Genomic DNA, 23,421 nt, shown 5'->3' with positions numbered 1-23,421 from the left:
CAAGAAAAGATTAATTTCTTTCTAGGCTTTTTGCACATTTTTACCAAGGGTGCCAACAATTTCTTTCCCAGCATTTATTAGACATTAAAGCATATTTTTCAGGGAAAATGTCATGCACACAAGCCTCTCTTTCAAGTCAGCTAAAGCTTAGATAAATTGGTTTATTGTAGGTTAAAAGCTAGAACCGGCAAGGTCTGACTCATATATACTGTATCCTATTAATTAATGACCATAATACAGATCCAAGCCAATTTGTCTGATGATTTGCAGACATCAGGAAGCTATTATCTCTCTGGATGTTTAAATAATTAGCTCAGTAGTCAGAAAAAACATGGACGGTAATTTTGCAGACATCTTTTTTCCAAATGTTTAGTTTACTATTATTTGATATTCAAGCATGATAGCATATGGTGTTATGCTTTTTTATGCATAGGAAAAAGTATGCGGTGTCATCAATGAATAATATTCATAGTGTTACTAATGTGTTAGTAACTAACTCACGCTTACACACATGCCTGTAGCAGACTGACAAAGCAGCTTGACAGACTGACGTCAAGCAAGCAAACACACACAATTAGAAACACCCAATCATACAGACAGAATGTGTAAGACTGTGCTGCAGACCACACAATGTGCTGGCTGTGTGTTAAAACAGTCATTCACAGTCTTGCATTCTGCTGCCCAGATTCAAAGATGAGTCGGCTTTGCAACCACAACTGTTACCCCGTGTGAGTATGTTTGCAGCTTATGTATATATGCATGTCAGTGTGACTTTAAATTTGCATACTTTAAAGAAATTGGAGATTACTGGACTTAACCCGTCACACATCACATAACTTGCCTTCAAATTGCATTTAATGTCTGTGATGGAGCAGTGAGGTTCACTGAATTTGGGAAACTACACAGCCTTCAGTAAAGCCAGGCCTCATAAATAACTTTGACTTCCTCCTTTGGATGCCTGCCAGGGAATGATCACTAAAAACTTCACAACCCTTCATGGCTTCTTTTTAAGACTGTGTTCTGCCAAATACACCTCTGGCAATCAACCCCTTGAAGAGTTTTGGAACTGCCGTAGTCATGTTGTTTGCTGGGTTGGTTTACCTTGTCCACTGTCGATGTCATAATTAGGAATTATTTTCTTGCTCATTTGTCATAGAAAAAAATATACCTCACATGCAAGCAAGTATGAAGCAGATTGTAGTGAATAGGTTTTAACTGCTGATGCTTGACACATTTTAGCTATTTTTTGATACTGTAAAAACTGCTAGTGTTTTTAGTGGTGAGCTAAATAGTTTATTTTTGTTCTCATGTGTACATGCTTAAGAGGCCTAAAATTAACTTATTTGTTTCTACTTAAAGCTTAAAGGGAAATAAACTGAAGCAAAAAATTAATTTATAATTAGACTGAAAAGAGATTTTTTTTATCGTATTCTTTCTTATTTTGTTATATTTCAAGTTAACAGTATTTACAATTTTAAATGTGTTTAAAATGTATCTTAATTACACCAGTAGCATACACAAACACATTAGATTTGACCTTTCAACTACAACAAATGCTTTATTTCAGGTCACTTTAAAATATCTATAAAAGACCTTTAGATCAAATCACCACAACAATCACTGACCCAACTAGTGCTCCTGGTCTTTTTTATGAAGTCTGTGGTGATGCGCATTACAAGTTTGTATAAATGTCCTTTGATGTAATATGGTAATTTTCTATAACATGAATGATCTCATTTTAAAAATTTTGAAAAGCTTGGAATATGAACCATATTTAATTTGTAGTTAACTTTAAATATTGATTAAATATTGTTAAACTGTAGAATGTAAAGAAAGACTGCATATTTAAATCTTGAATGTGAAACAATTGTCATGAGATTATATTTATAATCATAGTTTGTTGAAAGTTTTGGTCTCTCTAGTTTAAAGAATGTGGTTTAGAAAAAAATAATCGAATCTATTCCTTGCTGGCTGTGTAACGGGATAGCTCATGTTTCCATAAGACTACCTCTAATTGGCTGATCAGGACCATGTGATAGCTCCTCTCCTGGAAGTGCATCCTGGTTGGAGCTTAGTTGATACCTGAGACAGAAAATGAAGGAAGAGTGAACCCAACAAACAACCTTGCTCACAAGGTCAAGTAGTACTGATTCCCCTTTTGGATTTGGTTTCGATAAACACTTTTATTTGTATCAGATACTTTGCTTCAGTTGTCAAATTTTTGTGTAAAATTCCTCAATTTTTTAATTAGTTTTTTTGTCTTCACGCCTTGGAGTTTCATAACTTCCTTTAATAAGACTCGGTTCTGAATCCAAAGTAAGAAACTGCCAAGAAGTGAACTGGGCCAGAACCACCGCTGTTGGTTAGGATTGGTGAATCGACACCCATTTCTGGTACACTCACTAAGGCACGATTTTTTTCTGCAGTGCAGTTTCTGGTGTTGAAAGCTTGTGGCACGAAGGTGGTTCCAAAAATGTTTATTTCTCTCCCATTTTTCCTTTTCACCCTCTCTGATTAATGTGAAGTATTAGAAGACTGAATTTTAGGCTGTGAAACCTTTTTCCTCAGACTCTGGAAATACTGGTACATTTGGTTAATAAAAACTAAATTTTTAATTTGCTTGATAAGTATTTTGAACATTAAAAGTCCTAGACATAAGCTTTCACTTTTTTCTTCCATAAGTACTGTGTATGGTGGAATAAGAATTAACCGCTTTGTTCTTTTGATTTGTTTCTATTAGTTTAATTAAATGATTACTAAAAAGACAGTAGTTTAAAACAAATCCTTTATTACATTAATAACTAGTTCCTGTTTTCTTATGATCTCTTTATGTTAATAAATGTGTAATCATTTTAGTGTTGATCCTAAATAAATCCTTGAGAAATTACTAAAAACTATCTGATTCTTTAAATTTGTGGTAATGATCACTGAATGGATTAGGAATTATTCCTTGAGACTGATATTTTATATCTAGATAGACTGCTTATATATTTTGTATATAAGCAGACTGGTAAATTTTGTGTGAGACTGACTTGTGAACATCAGTATAGTTTAATGAAATTTATTACGGCTACACACCCTCAGCAACTTAAAGAAATAGCTAATAGTCGTTGTAGCCACTTCAAGCATTCAGCATAAAGAGGTAAGTGAATCTTCATCAGCTTAGTTATAGTCTGTATATATGCTGACACATTTATCTACAACTTGTGCAAATTTTGTAACATATAGCACATATGTGGGGTAAATATGGTGTCTCCAAGTTGCCACATGCATAACACAGGATTTCTCAACGGGTCCAGCAAATGGCCCAGCTGGGGATCAATTTTACTCAATTTAATCAGATCCAGGCATTATTTACTTCATACGCCATCGAAATTCAGTAGAGTCATAGAGGGTATTAGGGACATTGGTAAGATACACAGACAACAGGACTCACAATTAAGCTTTGAGTAAAAAGCTTCAGGACATTAATAGTACATTTGGTGTCATTAAACTATTTTCCAAGTGGTCCCAAAGTATTTTCACCAAATATAAACTTCTCAGAAAGGAACCGGTAGTTGAGCTTTTGAGATTTTTCAGTCAAACAAACACAAACCTTCAGCGAGAGTTAGGATAACACTTTCTGCTTGATTTCTTTCAAGACTGGACCACTATTCTGCTGTATACACAGGAACAAGTAAAGCTCATCCACCAAAATCACAGCCTATAAACACACACACATAGAAAAGTGCTGCCCCACATTCATCATACTGCTGAAACGCTGAAGCTGCTCCCAAGAGGGTAAGGTTCTCTAGCCACCATGACAGAGAGAAGTCTTCCCATGCACCGGGTCGCCAAAAAGGGCCCCACGCACGGATGACATCAGTGCTCACCCTGGAGGAGTTTTGTGACAGCCATATGTAAATTGAATATGACAAATTGCTTCCCTGAATCACCTCTCGGCACCTCTGGGCCGCCGCGAAGAAAGACGGAATGGGGAAGGAGGACAGGCTGAGATCCATAGGCGCTTGTGCTTTTGAAGTGTGAGAGGAGGGCGAGAGGGTACCCAACCAGACACACAAGTCAACTATTGCTTTTTTTGACTAAATAAACTAACAAATGGCTTCAAAGATTAAAAAGGTATTACGTTTTGGCTAGTCACCTGCTGAAACACGGTCAGGGGTCACACTTTGTCTATGTTCTCAGCTCTGATTGCTTCAGAAACCAGCATGCCAATCTCCAAAGAATGTGCTGCTTTGCTTTAACAGCCCGTCGAGGATGGGGGGCAGTGGACTAAAGGACGATCAACATTTTCATCGATGGCCATTCTGTTCTCACGGCTTTGCCTTTCTGAGTGTTTCACCCAGATGACGAGATGAAGTGAAGGAGGCAGTGAGAAGGTAAATGGTTTCCACATGTGAAAGGCATCCAGAAGAGACAGAGGTGTGTACGACCACCCATATAATAGGGGAGTCCCAGGTGAATAAATGTGTGCATTCACGTCTCCTTTGGAAAGACACCACAAGAGTAAAATATGTATTTATTAGCATGTATATGAGAAATATACACTTTGTTTACAAATGGGACATTTTAATTAGTTTGTCTATTTCTGCAGCTTTGGAATGAACTTGTTTTTGAAAGGATGTTGATTTTCGCCTAATGTAGGTCAAATTTAAATGTAACTTTTTGCGCTGATTTAGTCTTATTCTGTAATAGTATGGCCTGTAAAATGGAAGTTTATGGATGTAGGATCATGAAAAACAATGTTTAATTGAAATGTCCATTTGGTTTTATGATAAAACTAGTATCAGCAGTAAAAATATTTTTAAATGTAGTCTATTCATTGCATTTTTCCCAAATTTGATATGTAAATTAAAAAAAACCTCCAAACAAACTAAAAATCGGACTTGACAATTGACAGTAACTTTGTCATAAACTAGTTACTTACAGTGTTATCAATGCCCGATGCCCCCAGCCTCTGCTCAAATCACCCCCTGATGGGCAGTGTAAACAAGTGGCGCTGTGTATATCCCCCATGTAATCTGGATTTAGCGCGGTGAGATCATGGCTGTTGGAGCAGAGAGCCCCCCTGGACGCTCAGCTGCATTGTGGGAGGTTCCCTTTCAATGCCACCTTTGTCCATTTGTGTGTGTCGCTCCGAGATAGTGTGGTGCCGTTGACAGGCCACAATAAGCCAAGAGTAAATTTCCCCCGTGGTGAGAAGCGATCTGTGTACTCTTCAAGCAAAAAAGCACCCACACAAAATGAAGCTCAAACTGAAAATCATTCTTGCTGTGTCTTTGTAAGCCAAGTGTCCTCAAATGTAGCCTGACCTCATGACAACTGTTTATGACACCTTGACAGTCCATACTAGTCCTTTTTACAGCATGAGCTTTGTTAAGTTATTTCCTTCAATTTTGATCTCTTTAGCTATAAAAACCTAAACTAGACTGACACATGAGAATTCAATGATTTTTATGATAAAGCATGTCAAAATACATATATTAAGCAAGCTAGAAAACTAAATGAGCTAACTCTTTAAAAACTACCAGATCTAGCCAAAACCATATTTATCTTTAGCTAAAAAGGAAAATTACTTCCCAATGTGTGCCTAATTGTTCTCGATAAAATATAATTGTTGATAAACTAATATGTTATTTGTTAAAATTAAACGTAACAATGTGTTTCTTTCAAAATTAATAAAAACCCGGCTATAAGTCTTGCTAAAGGTAATGCTAACTCGTTAGCAATGATAATGTCATGTTCTGACCAGCTAGAAACTATGCTTATAAATATATTTATTAAGTGTGTTTGAAGATAGGAATTTCAGGTTTAGTTACCATGATGATTTAAATACTGATATAGGCAAGGTAATGTAATTACATAACATACTAACTGTATTATTGGGTAAGAGAAAAAAATGCTTGCTTTTTTTTTTTTTCTTTTAATTCAAAGTCAGTCGTCCTACAATATAATATTCCTATTGTATATTCTTTGAGATTGTCCATTGTTTTGAGTGCTGCACATTTAAGACGGAGTTCTTCTCTTAAATTGAAAAGCTTAAATTATCCCTGGTTTTCACTTGATTGCAGTAATTTTTATGTCCTTACACAATCACATGTGGCGCATTTGAAATAAAAAACTGCCACATCTCATTCAAAAACACTTAATTGGTTGGAAATATTTGAAGGGGAAATATAGCTAAAGACTTTTCTGCTGAATGTCTGTTGTGTGTCAGTATTCATGATTCAGATGGAGAAAGGTTCAGCTTTTAAAGTCATTTACGAAAAAGGACACACATGAAAGGCTTCTATCTTTGTCTCCCTTTACTTCTAAAGCTTGGAACGAATTGCTCCAAAATGCTCAACACTGCACCTCCATCGTCTCAGGGTGGTGATCTAAGAAGCTCTTTTAAATGGCTTTGTCCTTGCCTCTGTGTGTGTGTGTGTGTGTCTGTCTTCCTTCCTTTTCATGCATGCTTAAGTATTTTATTGTACGTTTCTCTCTGTCTCTGTAGCTCCAACAGGAACCACAGTTTCTGTGTAGTCCATGGCTATTCCTGGATTTCACAGCTTCTCGGGAGTTGTGATGTGATGTTTTTTTTTTTTTGTTTAATTATGATGCGTTTAGCATTTGTATACCATGCAGAATTTTTTTAAATAAGCATATTTCTAAGGAAATTTTAACCCTGAACTGCAAAATTTTTTTTCTATTCATCTTCACTTATTTTTTATAAATGTTTTTGTTTTTACTCTTCAGTGCCCTAACCTACCCTACTATTACAGGGCAGAATGTATATTAAAAATCTAAAATGACAGATTATTGTAGTAAATTGACATCACAACATCAGAGGTCCCCCATACATGTTTTCTGCGTCCAGACTATTTGGTTTTGTTTTCTTCACATAATTTCCTTGTAAATGTTATTGAATTGTGCTGTGACTCTTTGTGCTGCTATGCTGCTGTTTTCTGCATGTTATATAACTATGTTGTTCTCAGTCCAGGCTCTTCATGCCTCATTTTGTGGATGTGTGCTACCTGCGTTGAATCCAACTCTTCCTCCCTATTAAACAGTGGAGATTTCCAGTGTGTATTCTCCCTTTTATTGCTTTCATTTGCATATAAATTAAATCCATATTGTGCCTGCGAGGCAGACTATGCTAACTATGCAAACGATCCCCGGCTTTTCTTTGTTTTACAGATAAACCCTGAGCTTCCTCAATGACAAGGTGGGAGGGAGGGCGGCGGAGGCAGAGAAATCCTCCCGCTGTTTCATAATTGTATGAATTTTAACTACACTGTCATAAGAGCCTCTTCCGCATTCACAGCGGGGGAATGGGACTATCATGATAATATTAGAGCTACAGGGTTAGCTGACCGTGAAGAACGAGGCGCTCTCGCCACCTCTGTTCACACATGCAGGCCAGATGGCCAGAGAGACTGCATTCAGAATCAAATTAGGTGTGTGTGTGTGTGTGTTTTCTAAACATAACTTTCTTTCCTTTAATTCCTAGAGATTAGAAAGTGCATTAAAATAACATTAGATCTTCTTGTCCTGATAAAAAATGTTAAATATTACTCATAAGATATTGTTTTGTGACACATAAGCAAGTACAGGATAAATTAGATGGTGTCCAAGTAAAATTAAGGCCCATGAATATTCAAATATGATACTGAACAGTGATATCAAATTAGGCCCAACTCCTTCAAGGACCCCTAGAGGTTTCCATTGGCTGCAGGAGATGCTGCAAGGATGCTGAGGTTTATTAAAGTGCATGTTCACCACATCAAATATGGGTTCATCTAGAAACACGCACTGCTTTCTGGATATAAAGATTGAATAAAATTATAACAAATAAATCATCAACAAATATGTTTTTTTAGGTTAAACTGTTATAATGTCTGCCGATTGTTCATACACTTTGTCATGAATGGATGAAAAAATTATAAAACAGGTTTCAAGATAAATTAATAAAATAATAGGATGGAACTTATTTGTGAACTATTTGCTTGTCCCTGAAATCAATTATAACCACCCTCCACGGCATGCGCTTGTTAACCCTCGGCTCTGTGAGGAAGATCAGAACACAAATAATTAAAAAAGCCTGAAACGCAAAGGCCATGAACTCTTCTGCTGTAGACCCTTCACAGCCTTGTTTGCTCTTAATTAAATAAAACTGGTACAAGATCAGCTGAATGAAAGTATGTAATAAGCAGAAATGTTAGGAATGTGCTGACAGTGATGTTGTAGTCAGCCTGATATCAACCTATTGGAGTTATTTCATATTCATAAAAATGCTCAAAGTGGCTTCTATTAGACTTATTTAGGTATGTTTTCATATTTACATTTTCAACTGGAATGCAGAAACTTTTGATAAACAATCTTAACCTTCGGGGCATTTTTTTGTACCTTTAGGAAGACGGTTTTGTAAGAAGAAGTTAGTTTTCCCCTAATTCTAAAACCGAAGAAGCTAAACTACATAATCACCCAGTTTTAATTATAAAAACTCAACTTATGTCTAATTTACATCAGTCTGAGACTTATGGCACATTCCTCAACAGCAGGGGGTTTCATGAGATCTGTTTTTCTCTCATTTTGGATTTTTTTAAATGAAGCACATACAATTTCAACATAATTTCACACTTTTCTCCAAACATTGGGTGTCAATGGACATGTTTTTTATGACCATTTCATTTCAGACAATCACTGCCTCTATTTTTAGTTGAAACAAAGCCCCTAACACATTAACACTTGACTCTGTCGACAATGCACGACATATGGCACATTGCTAAAGAGAATGGAACACCAAATGACTCAAAATGTCCTTCACAGGACTATTTTCTATGACTATTTCAGCTCAGTCACATTCAGGTGGATTTAAGTGACTGTGAAGGTTGCATGGTTGTTGATGCCAGACAGACTGGTCTGAGTATTTCAGAAATTGCCAATTTGTTTGGATTTTCACACACAACTATCTCTCAGATTTATAGAGAATGGTCCAAAAAGAGAAAACTTTTGTGGATGAAAATGGCCTCTTTGATGTCACACGAAGTTTAAGAGGATAGAAAAGCTACAGTTACTGAAACGTTTTGGTAAAAAGGTATGTGGAATACCGTCACTGAACGCACAAGAGGTCAAACCTTGAAGCAGATGGGCCACAGCAGCAGACGAACAGGTGCTGCTGTTGTCAGCTAATAACAGGAAACTGAGGCTGCCGTTTAGACAAGCATGCCAAAAGTGAACAAAGATTGAAAAAATAATGACTGGTTTGATTCTTGAATTCAGCTGCGACTTTCAGATGGTAGTCGGTATTTGGTACAAAACACGTGAAAATATGGATCCATCATGCCAGTGCAGCTGACAGATCATGATAATATGGACCAAATTCTCAGAAATGTTTGTAGCACTTAGTTGAATCTATGCTACAAAGAATTAAGCTTATTCTGAAGACAAATGAGAGTCCAACCCAGCACTACCAAAATGTACATGATAAAGTAGCGACCAAGGGAATGTTGATAATTTGAAGTTTTAATCCAAATTTCTGTCATGTAGTTTTCATAAAAATGTTTTTTCCTTGTAGTAAAACTGAATAAGCTTAACTAGATAATAGATATGAAAGAGAAGGCAAAAAACAAAGTAGCTTGTGTGTTTACGTTTTCATATGAGGATACGGCCTGAATTTATTGTATTACTAACCCAGTTTTCAATTGAGAAGACGCAACTTTTGTCTTATGTACATCAATGTGGCGTAGTGATTTATTAGCACTGTTTTTCTCTCATTTGGCTTTTAAAAGGAAGTACCTACAATATCTTCATAATCTCACAACGTTTCCTGCAAACACTCGACAGACACGCACACTTCTCTACTGCTGTCTGAGCTCGGCCGGTCATTGTCTCAATGTAGCAAAAATTAAAATGTTTGAAGCCCAGATATCATCAGTCTCATCTTTTCAAATTTAATCTAAACAAAGATACTCAAAATCAGGATTATTTAAAAAAAAATTCTTTGCAACATTTTGACCGCTTTCTGTCTGTTTTCAGGTATATTTTTCTGGGTGGGGTTAAGTACGTCTGCTACCAGCGACCTCCAAAGTACAGCACCCAGAAGCTGAAACACACACACACACACACAAACACACACACACACTCTCCATGTTTACAGCCAGCTCACAGCCAGCCTCTAAACCTCACCCTGAGGGGGTCAGGCAGGCCCAAACAAGCTGAAACAACAAAAAAATCCAAATCACACAAATATGCATTTCATTCCAATGATAACATGAACAAGGCCTCTGTGGTGAACACTGAGTAGGTTTACGCTCAGCAAGGAGCTGGTTGGAATGAAACTGCAGCAGCATCAGCAATGGGAAAACTTGTAAATGACCAAAATAGTTTAATGGGTGAAATGGTATCCAGGCAGGCAGGGAAACAGGAACTGTACCTTAACAGCATGTGTGTGTGTAAGTGTGTGTGCGTTTTGTACACTTTTGTTTCTCAACAGGACCTCTCTCAAAATCAGAATCATAATAAAAAATGTTTGACACTAAATAACACCATAGGTTAAAGTTTGAGGTTGTCGTTGGAGAAAATAGGGACAAAATTCAATGTATGTTATTATAACAACAAAAATCATTAAAATAATAAAAAGGCTAAATTAGTCTGTTCTGTCTTGCTCTTTTCTTCTGTTTTATTTCAGACTACATGTGAACATAGTAAAAATCTTTGGCTTGGCTGAGTCCGGTGGACCGGTTTGTTGAAGGAAAGTATGGCGCAAACATGAAGGACGAGGAGAGCACGACAACCTATAAAGTCAGACATCCCTAAGGAAAAAAAAATGGTGGATTGAAAATGAGTGTGAAATCCAATATGCAGTAATGTATACAACATGATAACTGTCTGGCTATATAAATTTTAATAACGGTTGTTCATTTTTTAATATAATTATGTCCATATATTGTTACCATAAACAGAAATCTGTGTTTTTAAATAGCGATCCCCCCACTTCCAGTTCTGTTTTTATGTATCTCCATGAGTCCAGAGTCAGCCAGCCCAGCAGCCCTGTGAGGGAAGTGTCCGGGGGCCTCTCACTCGCTCTCCTCCTTGTCCTCCTGCACGGTGGTCGTTGAGTGGTTGTACAGTCCCTGCGCCATGAGCTGCAGCGCCAGGCCATTCTTGTAGCCGCTGGCCTTTTTGATTTTGGCCCTCTTATTCTGGAACCAGATTTTAATCTGGGACTCGTTCAGGTTCAGTTCCTGGGCCAGGGACTGCCGCCGCTGCTCCGTTATGTACCGGTTGGCCTGGAACTCGGTTTTGAGTCTCTGCAGCTGCTCGGCCGTGAACGCCGTCCTGGGCCGCTTGTCCTCCTTGCTGCTCTTCTTCTTTTTCAATTTCCGTGTCCTTGGGCCTGGTGTGGAAACAACAATGGGAATAAAAATATTTATTCTACGGCTCCACACCATAGCCTAAATTATCCGCTGCATGGGCCTTAATTCTAGTTATTCCTGTGAAAATATGTTTGGACTTTAATTTAGTTCAAATGTACATTACTCTGTGCATCGTAATGATAATTATTAACTAAAAATAGGTGTGTTAATAAATTAATATAGAGAAGTTACACTGTAAATAGTTAATTTTTTAAGGAACAGTAATTCACTGGCAACAGTGGTGCTTTCAAGGGGGGCCCAGATGGGGAGATGACAGGACCTCTAAATTTTCTGGCAGTTTTATATGCATAACATGTTTTATGTTTAAATTTAGAAGAGGAAGCGACGCACTTCAATAAGTTGCAACGATATTTATTTTTTTTCTTCCTTATCGTGCCTCTATTTGAATATCTGTCTCTCACTCCTGGCCCCGCCCTCTTTTGATAGCATTATCATTTACTGAGGTAAAAAAAAAATCATTGTATTTTAAAATCACAGGCAGAGGGGCTAGAAAAGCATACCAACTTATCAAATTCTCTGATTTTTGTTATATGTTTAGCAAAAAACATGAATTTACCTTTCCAAGGGGGATGAAGATGTATTATTTTTTATCTGATCAAGGCAACAAAGCTCCTGAAATGTTGTGGCTTTGGTTTTGGTGACCCTAAGATAATTTGTTACCTCATGTCCGTAGCTGTTACAAAAACTTTCTGGAGGTGCCCCTGCTTCCCTTCTGTTGTAGCTTAATGTTACAGTATAATTAATATTAATTAACATTAAACTATTGTATGGCAAGGGCATAACATGCCAGTTGTCTGGGCCCTATGAAATAGCTTTTTTTTTTTCAATGAATGTATTTTTTGCTCACATGGTATTTAAAGTACTTGATGAGTTTTCAACATATGTAGTTTATTCACTTTAAGGTGTTTAATTTTGTTGGAACTGCTTGAAAATGCTAATGTCATAGCCCCACCTCTAACTTAGCCCTGCACCCCAAGCACCTTGGACATGACAGCAGCAATCTTGAAGCACAGGCTCCACACCTTCTTCTTTGTTTGTATTATATTTTACCATCACATACAGGTCCAGCATTGTTCCTATTATGTTTTGGATTTTCTTTGTAGACACATCTAGAAATTATGCCTTTTTTGTAAATTATATGAAAGGACAAATAAAAAGGAAATTTTTGGAAAGGGACAAGGCCTAAAAATTCTATGAGGTTAATATATATCTAACTCTCAACTAATTTGTATGCACTAAAAAAAGGCCACTAAAACTGGTTTTAGCGCAGGGGCCGCATCCTCCTAAACCCAGCCCTAAGCACCAGTACTGTAATACTAAATACATTGAAACCATCTTACTGTATGTTTTTATATATACTTAATACAGTATAAACTGCTATAAAGAGTACTATTTTTCATGCTCATACAAGGTTGTGCATTTATTTGTAAAAGTCACAGATCGTTTATGTAGATGCGGAAGGTGGAGCGGTGTGCACTTTCAGTCATTTTGAGACTTTGTTTAAAGAAAATCTCACAAATTTCCAGAGATGTGCAGAAGTCATTTTTTACATTTTTATTTTTACTGTACTGGGTTTTAAAATCCAGAACTGCATGTTAGATCCACGGAATCCAGTCAAATATTATATATATAAACGTTGGCTAAGCGTGATAATAACTTCTTAATGGGGGACAAGCAGCAGTGTTACAACTAAGCCTCTTAAGTTTCCAACAAGTGTCAAATAAACTATTCCTCATTGCATTTTTTTTCACTGAATGAGAGATCCCAAACGCAAACAGTAAAGTGAGAAGAAAGTAAAAAAAACAACAACAATATAATAACGAATTTGAATGAAAATGAGAGGATAATGAATCGATATAGATAGAAATGATTGGAAATGAATGAAAAAAAAATGAATGAAAGGAACCAAAACTGAGTTAGTTTGGGAATTTTGGTTAAAAAATGTCAATTATGGAGGTGTGAGCACACCAAACATATAAAAAGCAATGGATCCATCCATGTGTGTAGTTTATATTGAATGAATTACATTAAGATGCAGTATCTTAGCAAGCTTTGCAACTAAATATGTTACAACTTGTCCCCGCCTATGGGGCAAGATGTAACATTTCACTGCTGTAGCTTTCAGCAACCTTGTTAAAGAAATAGCGCGTTGCTGAATCATACTTTGAATTTTCATTTGTACCAAACATTGTTGAAGATTTCCCCATTTGAGTTTGAGTACCAAAGAAATTTCTGTATCTCGCTGTCTCCTGCAGGCAAATGTGAAAAATATTCACCGTCAAGAATAGCATCTGTTTTCTTTTTAAGATTTATTATGATTCGTGTATATTGTAAATTGATTTAGATTTTTCCTAAATGCATTAACAATACAGATGCAAACGGATAAATGAGGATACTGCTAATTTTATGTGAAAACAACAGCGACACACTGCACACTGCTTCAACAGTAGAGACCTGGTGAATACAGTCATTTTACTATTTAAGTAAGAATACGTTACAGTACAGCCCATAATCTTAGAATGGGCGGCCTTATATGTGAAGTGGCTGCAATTCTGGACGAAAATCCAACAAAACACAAAAATAATCGGGTTTAGCCCGTGAAAAAACAATGTAAAACATAAATGTTCGGGCTGAAAATAAGTGTTATACCTGACGCACTTCCCTTTCAAAACAATGAGGAATCCGCTGCCCAGCTTCAAGTGGAAATAATTAATCGGGTTTGACTATAAATTTCTCTCAAACGTCACCATGGATAAACAATGACAGTATCACATGTAAACAAGAATAGATACAGTGAAACTAGGACTCTAAATAGCAATTTGTATTAAAATACTAGCTGATGTGTTTGAGGCGCACTATTAAAGATGAGAAGTACATTGTGTATCAGCAGGCATTATTTCTCGTCATAAAATAGTAAAGATGTTAAAATATTTATTTTATAAAGAACAACGAGGATTTCTTATGCTGACTTAAATACACAGCTGTAATTAAAACGTATTCTGAAGATGATTTAGTGAAATTACATTTAGGCTTAATCTGCTCCTATTATCTTGTGGCAGAATAAAGGTTCGTGTCCCTTTAAGGTTATGAGGCCATCCATAGAAGGATACTAATTAATTATTAATAACAGGTGCGTTACACATTGAATAAGGTAGATAAATTAGCCAATCAGATCATAGCTCACGCCCGTTTACATTCAGTGGCGGCAGTTCTGAAGAAACCCAAATAAACCTGCCTCTACAACAATGTTTTAACCAGTAAAAACTGGAAATACAAACACTGAAAATATGAACAGGTAGCGGATTATGTTACTGACGCACTTCAGCTCCAAAACAAGGAGGAACCCGCCGTCCAGCCTCGAATGAAACGTAGTAAGTCCAGTTTTCTCTCAGACGCCATCGTGTCTATAAGCAATGACAGCAAAGCACGCAGACAAGAAGAGATACAGCTAAATTATCCCTTTGAGTAGCTATGTGCATTAATGTCCAAGCTGATACATGCGAGTCGTACTGTTAGAGATAATAAATACATTGTGTACAGACAGGCACGACCAATAGAAGTCAGCTGTAAACAGAGCCCTCGGGTATTAGTAAAAAACGATAGAAATGTAATTTAACTGTTACGGTGAGGGCCTCATAATTTCACTTAAATGCACAGTTGCAATTTAAAATATTAGGATTATTACCATTAATTATACATGTAAGCCTTAATCTTGGTAAAATACTATAACCCCTGTTGTAGCGTGTGGTCCAAATAAGGATACTAATTATTAAATACCAGCTACAGAAACGGGTACATAAAGGAGAGAAATGAGCCAATCAGATTAGAGCATGCGCCGCTACATACCCAGTGGCGGTAATTCAGGACAAACACCCACATAAACAAGCAGCTAGAATATGTTTATAACTCGGAAAAACATCGTAAAATGCTCATATACACGCCGCTAATACCTGTTAAAGTGAAGTGTGAAGTCTAGGTTGAAACTCGGACACACTTCGTCTGTAAAACAATAAGAAACCCGCCGCTCAACTTCAAGTGAAGCAAGTCGGTTTTCTCTCAGACGTCCTGAATAAACAATGGCAGCAGCACATAAGCAGGAATAGATGGAACTAAATTTGGCTGCATCTGATGCATGGTCACACTGGGTGGCTGTGTGCATTAAAATATCAGCTGATATTTGAGAGCCGTGCTGTTAATCATCAGAAATGCATTGTATATTACGAGGCACAAGCCTTACAATACACACAAGTAATCTACCGTAAGGCCCTCTTATTGTAACATCAATACACAACCACAATTAAAAGAAAATAAGATGCTTCAAAGCCTGAAACCTTATACATAAAAGAAATGCAACAACATACATACATATATATATATTTACACATTTAGTAATGAGTGTATGTTTTTTTAAATTTAAATTACACATTAGCGATTACACGCATTCGATTTGGATTTGATTGTGTCCACAACAGCTTGTATCCAGGGCACTTTGCATTAAAAAAATGCACTAATGATCACCTAGAACAACTCGTAATATTCAATAAGTTTTAAAATTACAGTATTTTGTCCTACATTTTTTTTTTCAATAAACTATAACAATGGCGGTGTTTCCGACTCTTCACAATATAGTGTTCCTTTTTTAATGTAATTAGAGCAAAATCAAGCTAAAATGCAGCTTTCAAATACATCGCTGAAGGACGTGCATCCAAATATAAAAATGTAAAAAGGCTTAAACACTTTTGTTAAAGATGAAAGGATTAAAGGGACGAAGCGTCGTCTAGAGCAGCCCTCGTTTACGCTAATTAACATATAGAGACTATTTAGGTAATGACAGGCATTTGTTTTACTTAAAATGCGGTAGATTTGTTCATTTTATTCTATATGATGTGGTTTTTATTTTATATATTTTTAGCATACATTAATAGGTGCCAGCTCCAAACATCCAAGCATATTCTGAGATATGATAAAACATAAAAGTCTAAAATCGTTTAGTCCTCTCAAGCAGTGTAAACAAAGACTAATAATACTGGTGCTAGAATAAACTAGATATTTTGATTTGGGTTTAAATGAGTGACATTTCTTTTTCTTTCCTGTTTTTGTTGAATAGTTTAGCTTCTATTACATAGTCCATAAAGAAAATCCAGTGTTTGTTTCTAGCTTTAGTTTTAGTCGTGTTTCTTTAATGAGGAAAAGTTGCTTTTATTTTTCAACACAGCAACTTCTGGGAACATTACAGAAAAACATGACGTTAATTTCCTTGCATAAACATGTTTGCAGCACTGTGGTGAAGTCATTTTCTCCTGGTGTAAAGAAAAAGAAACACCCTGCTCGGTGTATTTCGGGGACTACTAGCGCCTTACCAGATGAGGGCCGGTCCGAGTACCGAGTACAGTACACCCAAGCGGGCCACAGCAGCGGCTGGCTCTCCTTTGCCGGCGGAGAGCCTCCATTGCTGCCGCTCATAACCATAATCGACGATGGACTGTCTGCGTATCTGCCGGCCCCGTTGCTGCCAGCCTCGCCTGGTTTTGACGAGCTCTGCTTGGACGCGGGTGATGAGGACGTGGAGGAGGACGAGGAGGGCGAGGACGAGGCGCTGTCGCTGCTGCAGTTGGAGTCCAGGCAGAGGCTCCCTGCGTGCGGCGGCCTCGCTCCCAGCGGGTTCACGTTCTCCCTGCCCGGCGTCTGGCTCCGCTCGCGGTAGCTCGGCTCCTTCCTGCAGCCGAAGTCCGGCCGGAGGATGTTGTCGATGAAAAAGTTCGTGGTTCTGTGGGCCTGCTGGGCGGCCGGATGGGGTAGGATCATGGCAGGGGATGGCAGGTTCGGCGACAGGGACATGCTCTCGTCCTCGGTCGAGTCCCGGCCGCCGCTGGGCTCCTTCTGCTCTTCCATAGCTGGTGATGGCGAGAAATCTCAGTCTCTCCACACCAGATTCCACTTGTTGCTCGCTCTCGCTCCTCTGTTCGGTATCCAGTTCAATACAAAAACAAGCTTCTCTCATAGAACAACCGCCTGATTTCTATTAGATCATCAACTACAGCGGAAGCATGTCTCCTAATAACCTCCCGATGCTTGGCAGAACCGTCAGCTCCACAACAACCAGTGCCTGTGCCTCTCCACGGTGCAGCATAATATCTCTGTATTCGCTCTTCAAACTCTCCTAAAACCAGATGCCCCCCTGTCCAAATCCCGTGTGCTACTCCGCTGCGCTACACCCAGTGCGCGCACACACGTGCAACACACCAATCAAATGCACAGACCGTCCCTGTCACGGCTTACGACGGCCAATCAGAGAACAGAACGCTTCCTCGAGCTGGCACGCGCGCGCGCCCCGCTTGCTTGGTGGTGATCGATATTGGAGAAGCGCACGTGCATGTGCATGTACACAGCAAAACAAAAACAAGAAGGGGGCGGCCACCATAATAACCGGAACAAAGAGAGGCCATAGCAGCTTTTACCTTTGATTTAAACAGCCACAGGCTATTCGAGCTTCTAGTTATTTATATTTGTATTATTAGTTTAGTCTTTTAGACTGTTATTCAAGCTTTATTTATGCCACCTAAGGAGTAACCAGCATGTGTTAAAGTTTGCTATTTATAGTTTGCCTATTTCAGGCATCTATCTATACTAAACTGTCTAAATGCTCACATTAATTCAAGGATTTTAGTACGGAATGCTGGAGAAATGTGTTTAAAGCGTAAAAATATATGAAAAGCAATTGTTAACCTTGTAATTTTTTTGTGTTATTTTCTTTCTTTTAAACCAATATAGAAACAAAAAACAGCAACACATTTATTTTTTATTATGATTATTTACAATTGTAAAATAGAACAATAGCTATACACTGGGGCTGGTTGTTTTGCCCCATCGCTATTCTATTCTTTTGTACTTTAAATCATCGCAACGACGATCAAAATTAAATAGGTTATTGTGAAACAGAGCTGTCTGCCATTGGCGTTCCCTACAAAACGGCGCAGATTATTTTAAATATATATTCTAAAGTGGACTCATGCTCTGCTATTAGGCAAATGGGTTTATGGTGACGCCCAGAGTTATTTACCATTATGATGGCACTTACTGTAAATGTGGTTTGACCAGGGGTCCAAATCTGTCCAGCTTCATGAGACAACTGGCCATTCACGACAAGCATAAGTGGAATTATGGTGCGAGCAATGATTTTAGAAAATAATAAACAGTGAAATTAAATTGTACGTGAGATTTGAGCATTTTTATAATCTTCATAAGAAGGGAACATTCTTATTACGAAAAAACAAATAAACTGACGCGTATGGTTAGGAAATGGTTTGTTTACACACTATCAACAATTAAATAAAATGTACGTTCCATTAGGTACACCATAACCTGTATGTTTGTGTTCAACATCCCAATAAATTGTCCTGTTTTTGTTAATATTCTTTTAGTAATTCAGAGCGTTGTATTTGTTTACCTGGACTGCTCGCATTTTTCAATTATTACACATTTCTTGCAGCACAACTGGGGTTATGACAGCTTTCAGGTCTCCTACTGAGCAGCATAGTGCAATCATGGTGCTGTTTTGCTCTTGTTCTTTTAACTGTTGTTTTGTACTCCGGAAGAGAAACCCCAGCTAGTCTAAGCATGCTTGGCAATGAAACGCTTTCTGATTATGTTTACTGGTACGAAATGGATTTTGAGAAGCACGAAATGGGAGTAAGAAATGGCGAAGCGATGAACTGACCCGCAGCCCATACATTATGCTTGATTGTGAACACAAAATGAAACTATATGCACGGCTTGCAGCGGGGCATGAAATGTTGTTAAATCTCTTTCATATTAATAAAATCGCCACCAAGCTCTGCAATTAGTGATTTGAAATAATAATGATAATATTTCTAATCATAATGGCGACACGAGGAAGGTGAAGACGTGTTGATGGTTAACTGTGGCGCTGTGAAATCTTTATCCCACAGGCCGGACTGGGAAGCCTTGGCTACTTAATTAAATTCCAATTAGGACACTATCAATGTGCTGTTTTAGCCGCAGCGTCTTTGTGGCTAAATGAGCTCTCAGTCTGCTCTTATCTGGCGCCGTAAAGAGGGGCCTGCATGAGAGGGGCCACGGATGATAATTTATAGCTTTTAATTAGTCTTCCCTCCGCCCGGTCTGCTCGGTGCTCATCACGGGGAGCGGCCTGAATAAAACCCGAGTCACAAGCGCTGTCACAGCCGCCTGGCAGGGCCCTTAATCAAAGTGAAGCAGGGGCCACGCTACAAGCCACGTAATTTCCAAGGTGCTGATAAAGCTTGTTGAATAATAGCGGGGGCCCTCAGAGACACCATTTACAGAAATGACTTTATTGACGGCTTAACGTTGGTGATTCATTTTACCTTTCATGTGCTGGGAGCCGGATTTGTCGCCGTAATAGGATGATAAATGCACTGACGGATCGCAGCCGCGCTTTTATTGAGTAGCCCATAAAGTCGAAGTGCTTCAGCACACACACACTCACACACACACACTCACACACTCACTCACACTTTCACACTCAAGGATTCATAATGAACCTCTGGTTAGAAAGCTGCTATAGCTACCCTGGACTGCCTTTTCCTCTTGAAAATTAGGCTTCTAATTCAAAAACTCGTATTCAAATAATAATATTAAAATATTGTATCCACCCGAGCACAGCAGATTATTTTTCACACGTGCACTTTTCCGCAAAAAAACAAAAAAAACAAGAAAAACTCATTTTTATTCTTAGTTGCTACTTGACAGAATTTCAAGTTAAATCTTTTCACTAGCTAAATATTCAAAGTTTTCTCTTCATCGTCGTGTTGAACGACCGCGTCAAATATTTGTGAATCACGATTGTTTTGATATTACTTTATTTCTTTAAAAATAAACAGCATTTTAGTGTAAATTCGGAGAAGAATAAGGTCTCTGTAGACGTATATCATCAGAAAAAAAAAAACAGCATGGATTTAATTATTTCTTTACATATGTGACCTCTTACAAATATTTCATTTTATTCCTACCTCTTACATGAAAATGTTTTTTCCTGACGGTCTCATGGTCACTTTACATTGTTGTGCTCTCTGTTATTGGGAGTAATATTTACTTGCTACTTTTGATTATTTTCGTTATTTACCTTATTTGTTTGTGTCTACCTGGTCTTCAAATAAACGACGTCTTTACAAAGCGCTCCAGATGACATGTAGCTGCAAGATGACTTAGTAGAAACATGTGAAACAGCTTCAGGTCGTCAGCTGCGGGGTTGTGCTGCCACCTAGTGGAAAATAGGCGCCACATGCAGGAAGTTCTTCCGTCAGTCAATAAGTACAGCGGTGACTAAAAGCAGATTTGGTATGTGAACCTAAAAAATAAAAGTTTGTTCAAAAGAAAAACATTTGAACCTGAAAAATAATTTTGAACCTCCCCCAAAAAATTTTAAAACTGGAAAAAAAGTTTTGCAACTGAAAAAAAAAAAAAAACAGATGTGAAACTGGAAATAAAAAGTTCAAAACTATTTTTCAAATTCAAGTTTTTTTTCTCGAACTTGCTGATTTTTTTTTTTTTCGGCTTCAAACTTTTCGCCCTGTTTAGGCATCGGGGGCGGGGCCTCAGATCACAAGGGTGCGGAATCATGACTGACAGCTCAACACAGCGGCTGAACAACATATTCCCAGCTGTTGCATTCAGGGACCGTGGGAACTGGAATTATCTGTAATACATCATCGATATTCTATATATATGTGATTGGTTTTAAAAGATGACATGCTTCACCGATAGAAGCAGCTTACGTGAATACACGACGCGCATCTCAGAGGAGAAAATATGATCTTGACAGATTTGCACAGCATTTTAAGTCCGTGTTGGAGATTTCCCATGCTCTCAACATGAAGCAAAAGAACCGCCAGACTAAGCGGTGGTATGAAACCAGATGCAAAACGAGCCGGTATTTTCCGAATATTCTTGCATAATTAAGCCTGGACTTGTTTTCACATGGACTGGACTCGGGTTTCGGTTTCTGGTGCATTTTTGATTTAAATATAAAAAGGCTCATTCATGACAAACCTTGGACCGTTTATCATTGTAATGTGTGTCGATGAGCATTCTTGTCCTATTCTAACAAAAAAGGAAACATTAGAACTTATGCTTTATATCATTATGGTATAAATAGGAAAAACTGCTGTCAGACATATAAATAAAGGTTAACCTTAACAGGTTGATATGGCATAGTTTAAGGCACAATGGTCCAGAAAAATATCAGCGCCCCAGAAACTGTCGCCTCTTGCGTACTTGATGTCGCGCTCGACCAACGTCTGTGCAGGGCGCTGGGCCGGTGGTTCTCGGGCTTAAGTGAACCACCGGCCCAGCGTCTGTGAAAGGCGGTTATTAAAAACTAAACATTCACAAAATAAGAAAAGCCTAAACCAGCGGTCCACCTGGGATTTCCCCGGTTGCCCGGTATGCCAGTTTGCCCCTGGCTGTGAGTCACTTCACTAAATGAAGACCAAACACGTTTTAATCAAAAATGCACCAGAAACCGAAACCTGTTTAGGTTTTTTTAGTTTTCACATTTTTTGGGGAGAGGTTCAATATTATTTTTCAGGTTCGAATTTTTTTCTTTTGAACAAACTTTTATTTTTCAGGCTCAAATGTTTTCTGTATGAACAAACTTTATGGCCCCAATTTAGCTCGTTTCGGGATTTTTATTTATTTATTTCTACACATCTATCTATTAATGTTTCTAAAGTTTTAGTTTTTATAGGAAGCAAAGATTTCTAAAAATGGCTGGATTTACCCAAAAATTTCCCCACTTTATTTTTTGTGTAGCCTAAGCAAAAAAAAAAAAATCTAAAAATACAATGATAAATATTGCTTGGAATATCTTGCTTGTAACATATACATATATAGGGCTGCACTATATTAGAAAATCCTGCAATGGCGATAATATTGGTAAATATTGAGATTTTGATATCAGTTGCGATATTTGCCTGTTTTCTGCTTTCCTCTCTTTTTCATCTGTGCTTCCATCACTCTGTGACCTTTAGCATTGTTTGCAGTGTCATTTGTGTCCTGTGTGAGCATCTGCTGCAGTGAAATTCTGTCCAATTGGCTAAACATTACATTAGCATGTAAAAGCAAGATCATAACACTTAGGATATATTGGTCACCAATTATTGGACTCCAAACAGTCCTTTGTGATATGAATATTGCACATTGATATTGTAATTATGATATATGCACGATAGTTTAGGGGAATATCAAAGGTTCAGAGTTGTTGAATATTATGTGTCTGTTTCCTAACATCAAGAGTCACCGACTTGACGGATGTTAATTTTCATTTGTGAAAATTATACTGGTCTGTATAATTTCTTATATTTTTGGGTATGATGGTTGTTAAGCTTTATGAGCTGCCATGCACTGATACCGATGTGAAATGATCATTGTGTGACCGGTTCAGGGTCACACACCGCTGAAGCTAGCAGTATTTCTCTTGGAATGTGGATATTTGTAATAGTATAACATTGTATGCTCAGTTTATGTGGACTATTAATGTAGAAGTTACCTAAGTTATCCTATTTTTGATGCATTACACACAGAACCTTGCTAAAATATTTATACCAATTGAATCTTTTCACTTTTTGACATGCGGTAACAACAAACTCAGTTATTGAGATTTCACGTGATAGTGCAGCACCATGTAGTGCATAATTGTAAAGTGGAATGTAAAGCATGTATATGGTCTTTAAAATGATTAAAAAATAAAAATCTAGATTTGGTCCCTGAGGTAGAAAAGCATTCCACAGCATGATACTGCCACCAACATGTTTTACAGTGGTGGTAGTGATGTGCCATGGTAGTTTTCTACACACATACAGGTCCTTCTCATAATATTAGCATATTGTGATAAAGTTCATTATTTTCCATAATGTCATGATGAAAATTTAACATTCATATATTTTAGATTCATTGCACACTAACTGAAATATTTCAGGTCTTTTATTGTCTTAATACGGAT

The 23,421-nt window shown here is 37.7% G+C and overlaps 1 protein-coding gene across 1 annotated transcript; it reads right to left on the bottom strand.

Annotated features, from left to right (window-relative positions):
- Nucleotides 1-4,502: 4,502 nt before the first annotated feature.
- On the bottom strand, nt 4,503-17,639 carry LOC124861830 (homeobox protein engrailed-1-B-like). Its single transcript, XM_047355778.1, has 3 exons — nt 16,781-17,639; nt 15,198-15,200; nt 4,503-11,380 (listed from the first exon to the last, which is right to left on the bottom strand). The coding sequence occupies exons 1-3, from the start codon at nt 17,310-17,312 to the stop codon at nt 11,061-11,063; spliced, it is 855 nt and encodes a 284-aa protein (XP_047211734.1). The 5' UTR covers nt 17,313-17,639; the 3' UTR covers nt 4,503-11,060.
- Between the last annotated feature and the right edge of the window lie 5,782 nt (nt 17,640-23,421).

This window comes from Girardinichthys multiradiatus, chromosome 24 (genome assembly GCF_021462225.1).
Source record: "Girardinichthys multiradiatus isolate DD_20200921_A chromosome 24, DD_fGirMul_XY1, whole genome shotgun sequence".
Taxonomy (NCBI): Eukaryota; Metazoa; Chordata; class Actinopteri; order Cyprinodontiformes; family Goodeidae; genus Girardinichthys; species Girardinichthys multiradiatus.
Note: the sequence above shows the minus strand (reverse complement) of the source record. Positions and strands in the feature narration are given on the sequence as shown.

What these genes read in the sequence shown, in the direction of transcription:
- LOC124861830 (XM_047355778.1), bottom strand. Translation starts at nt 17,312, where the DNA reads ATGGAAGAGCAGAAGGAGCCCAGCGGCGGCCGGGACTCGACCGAGGAC.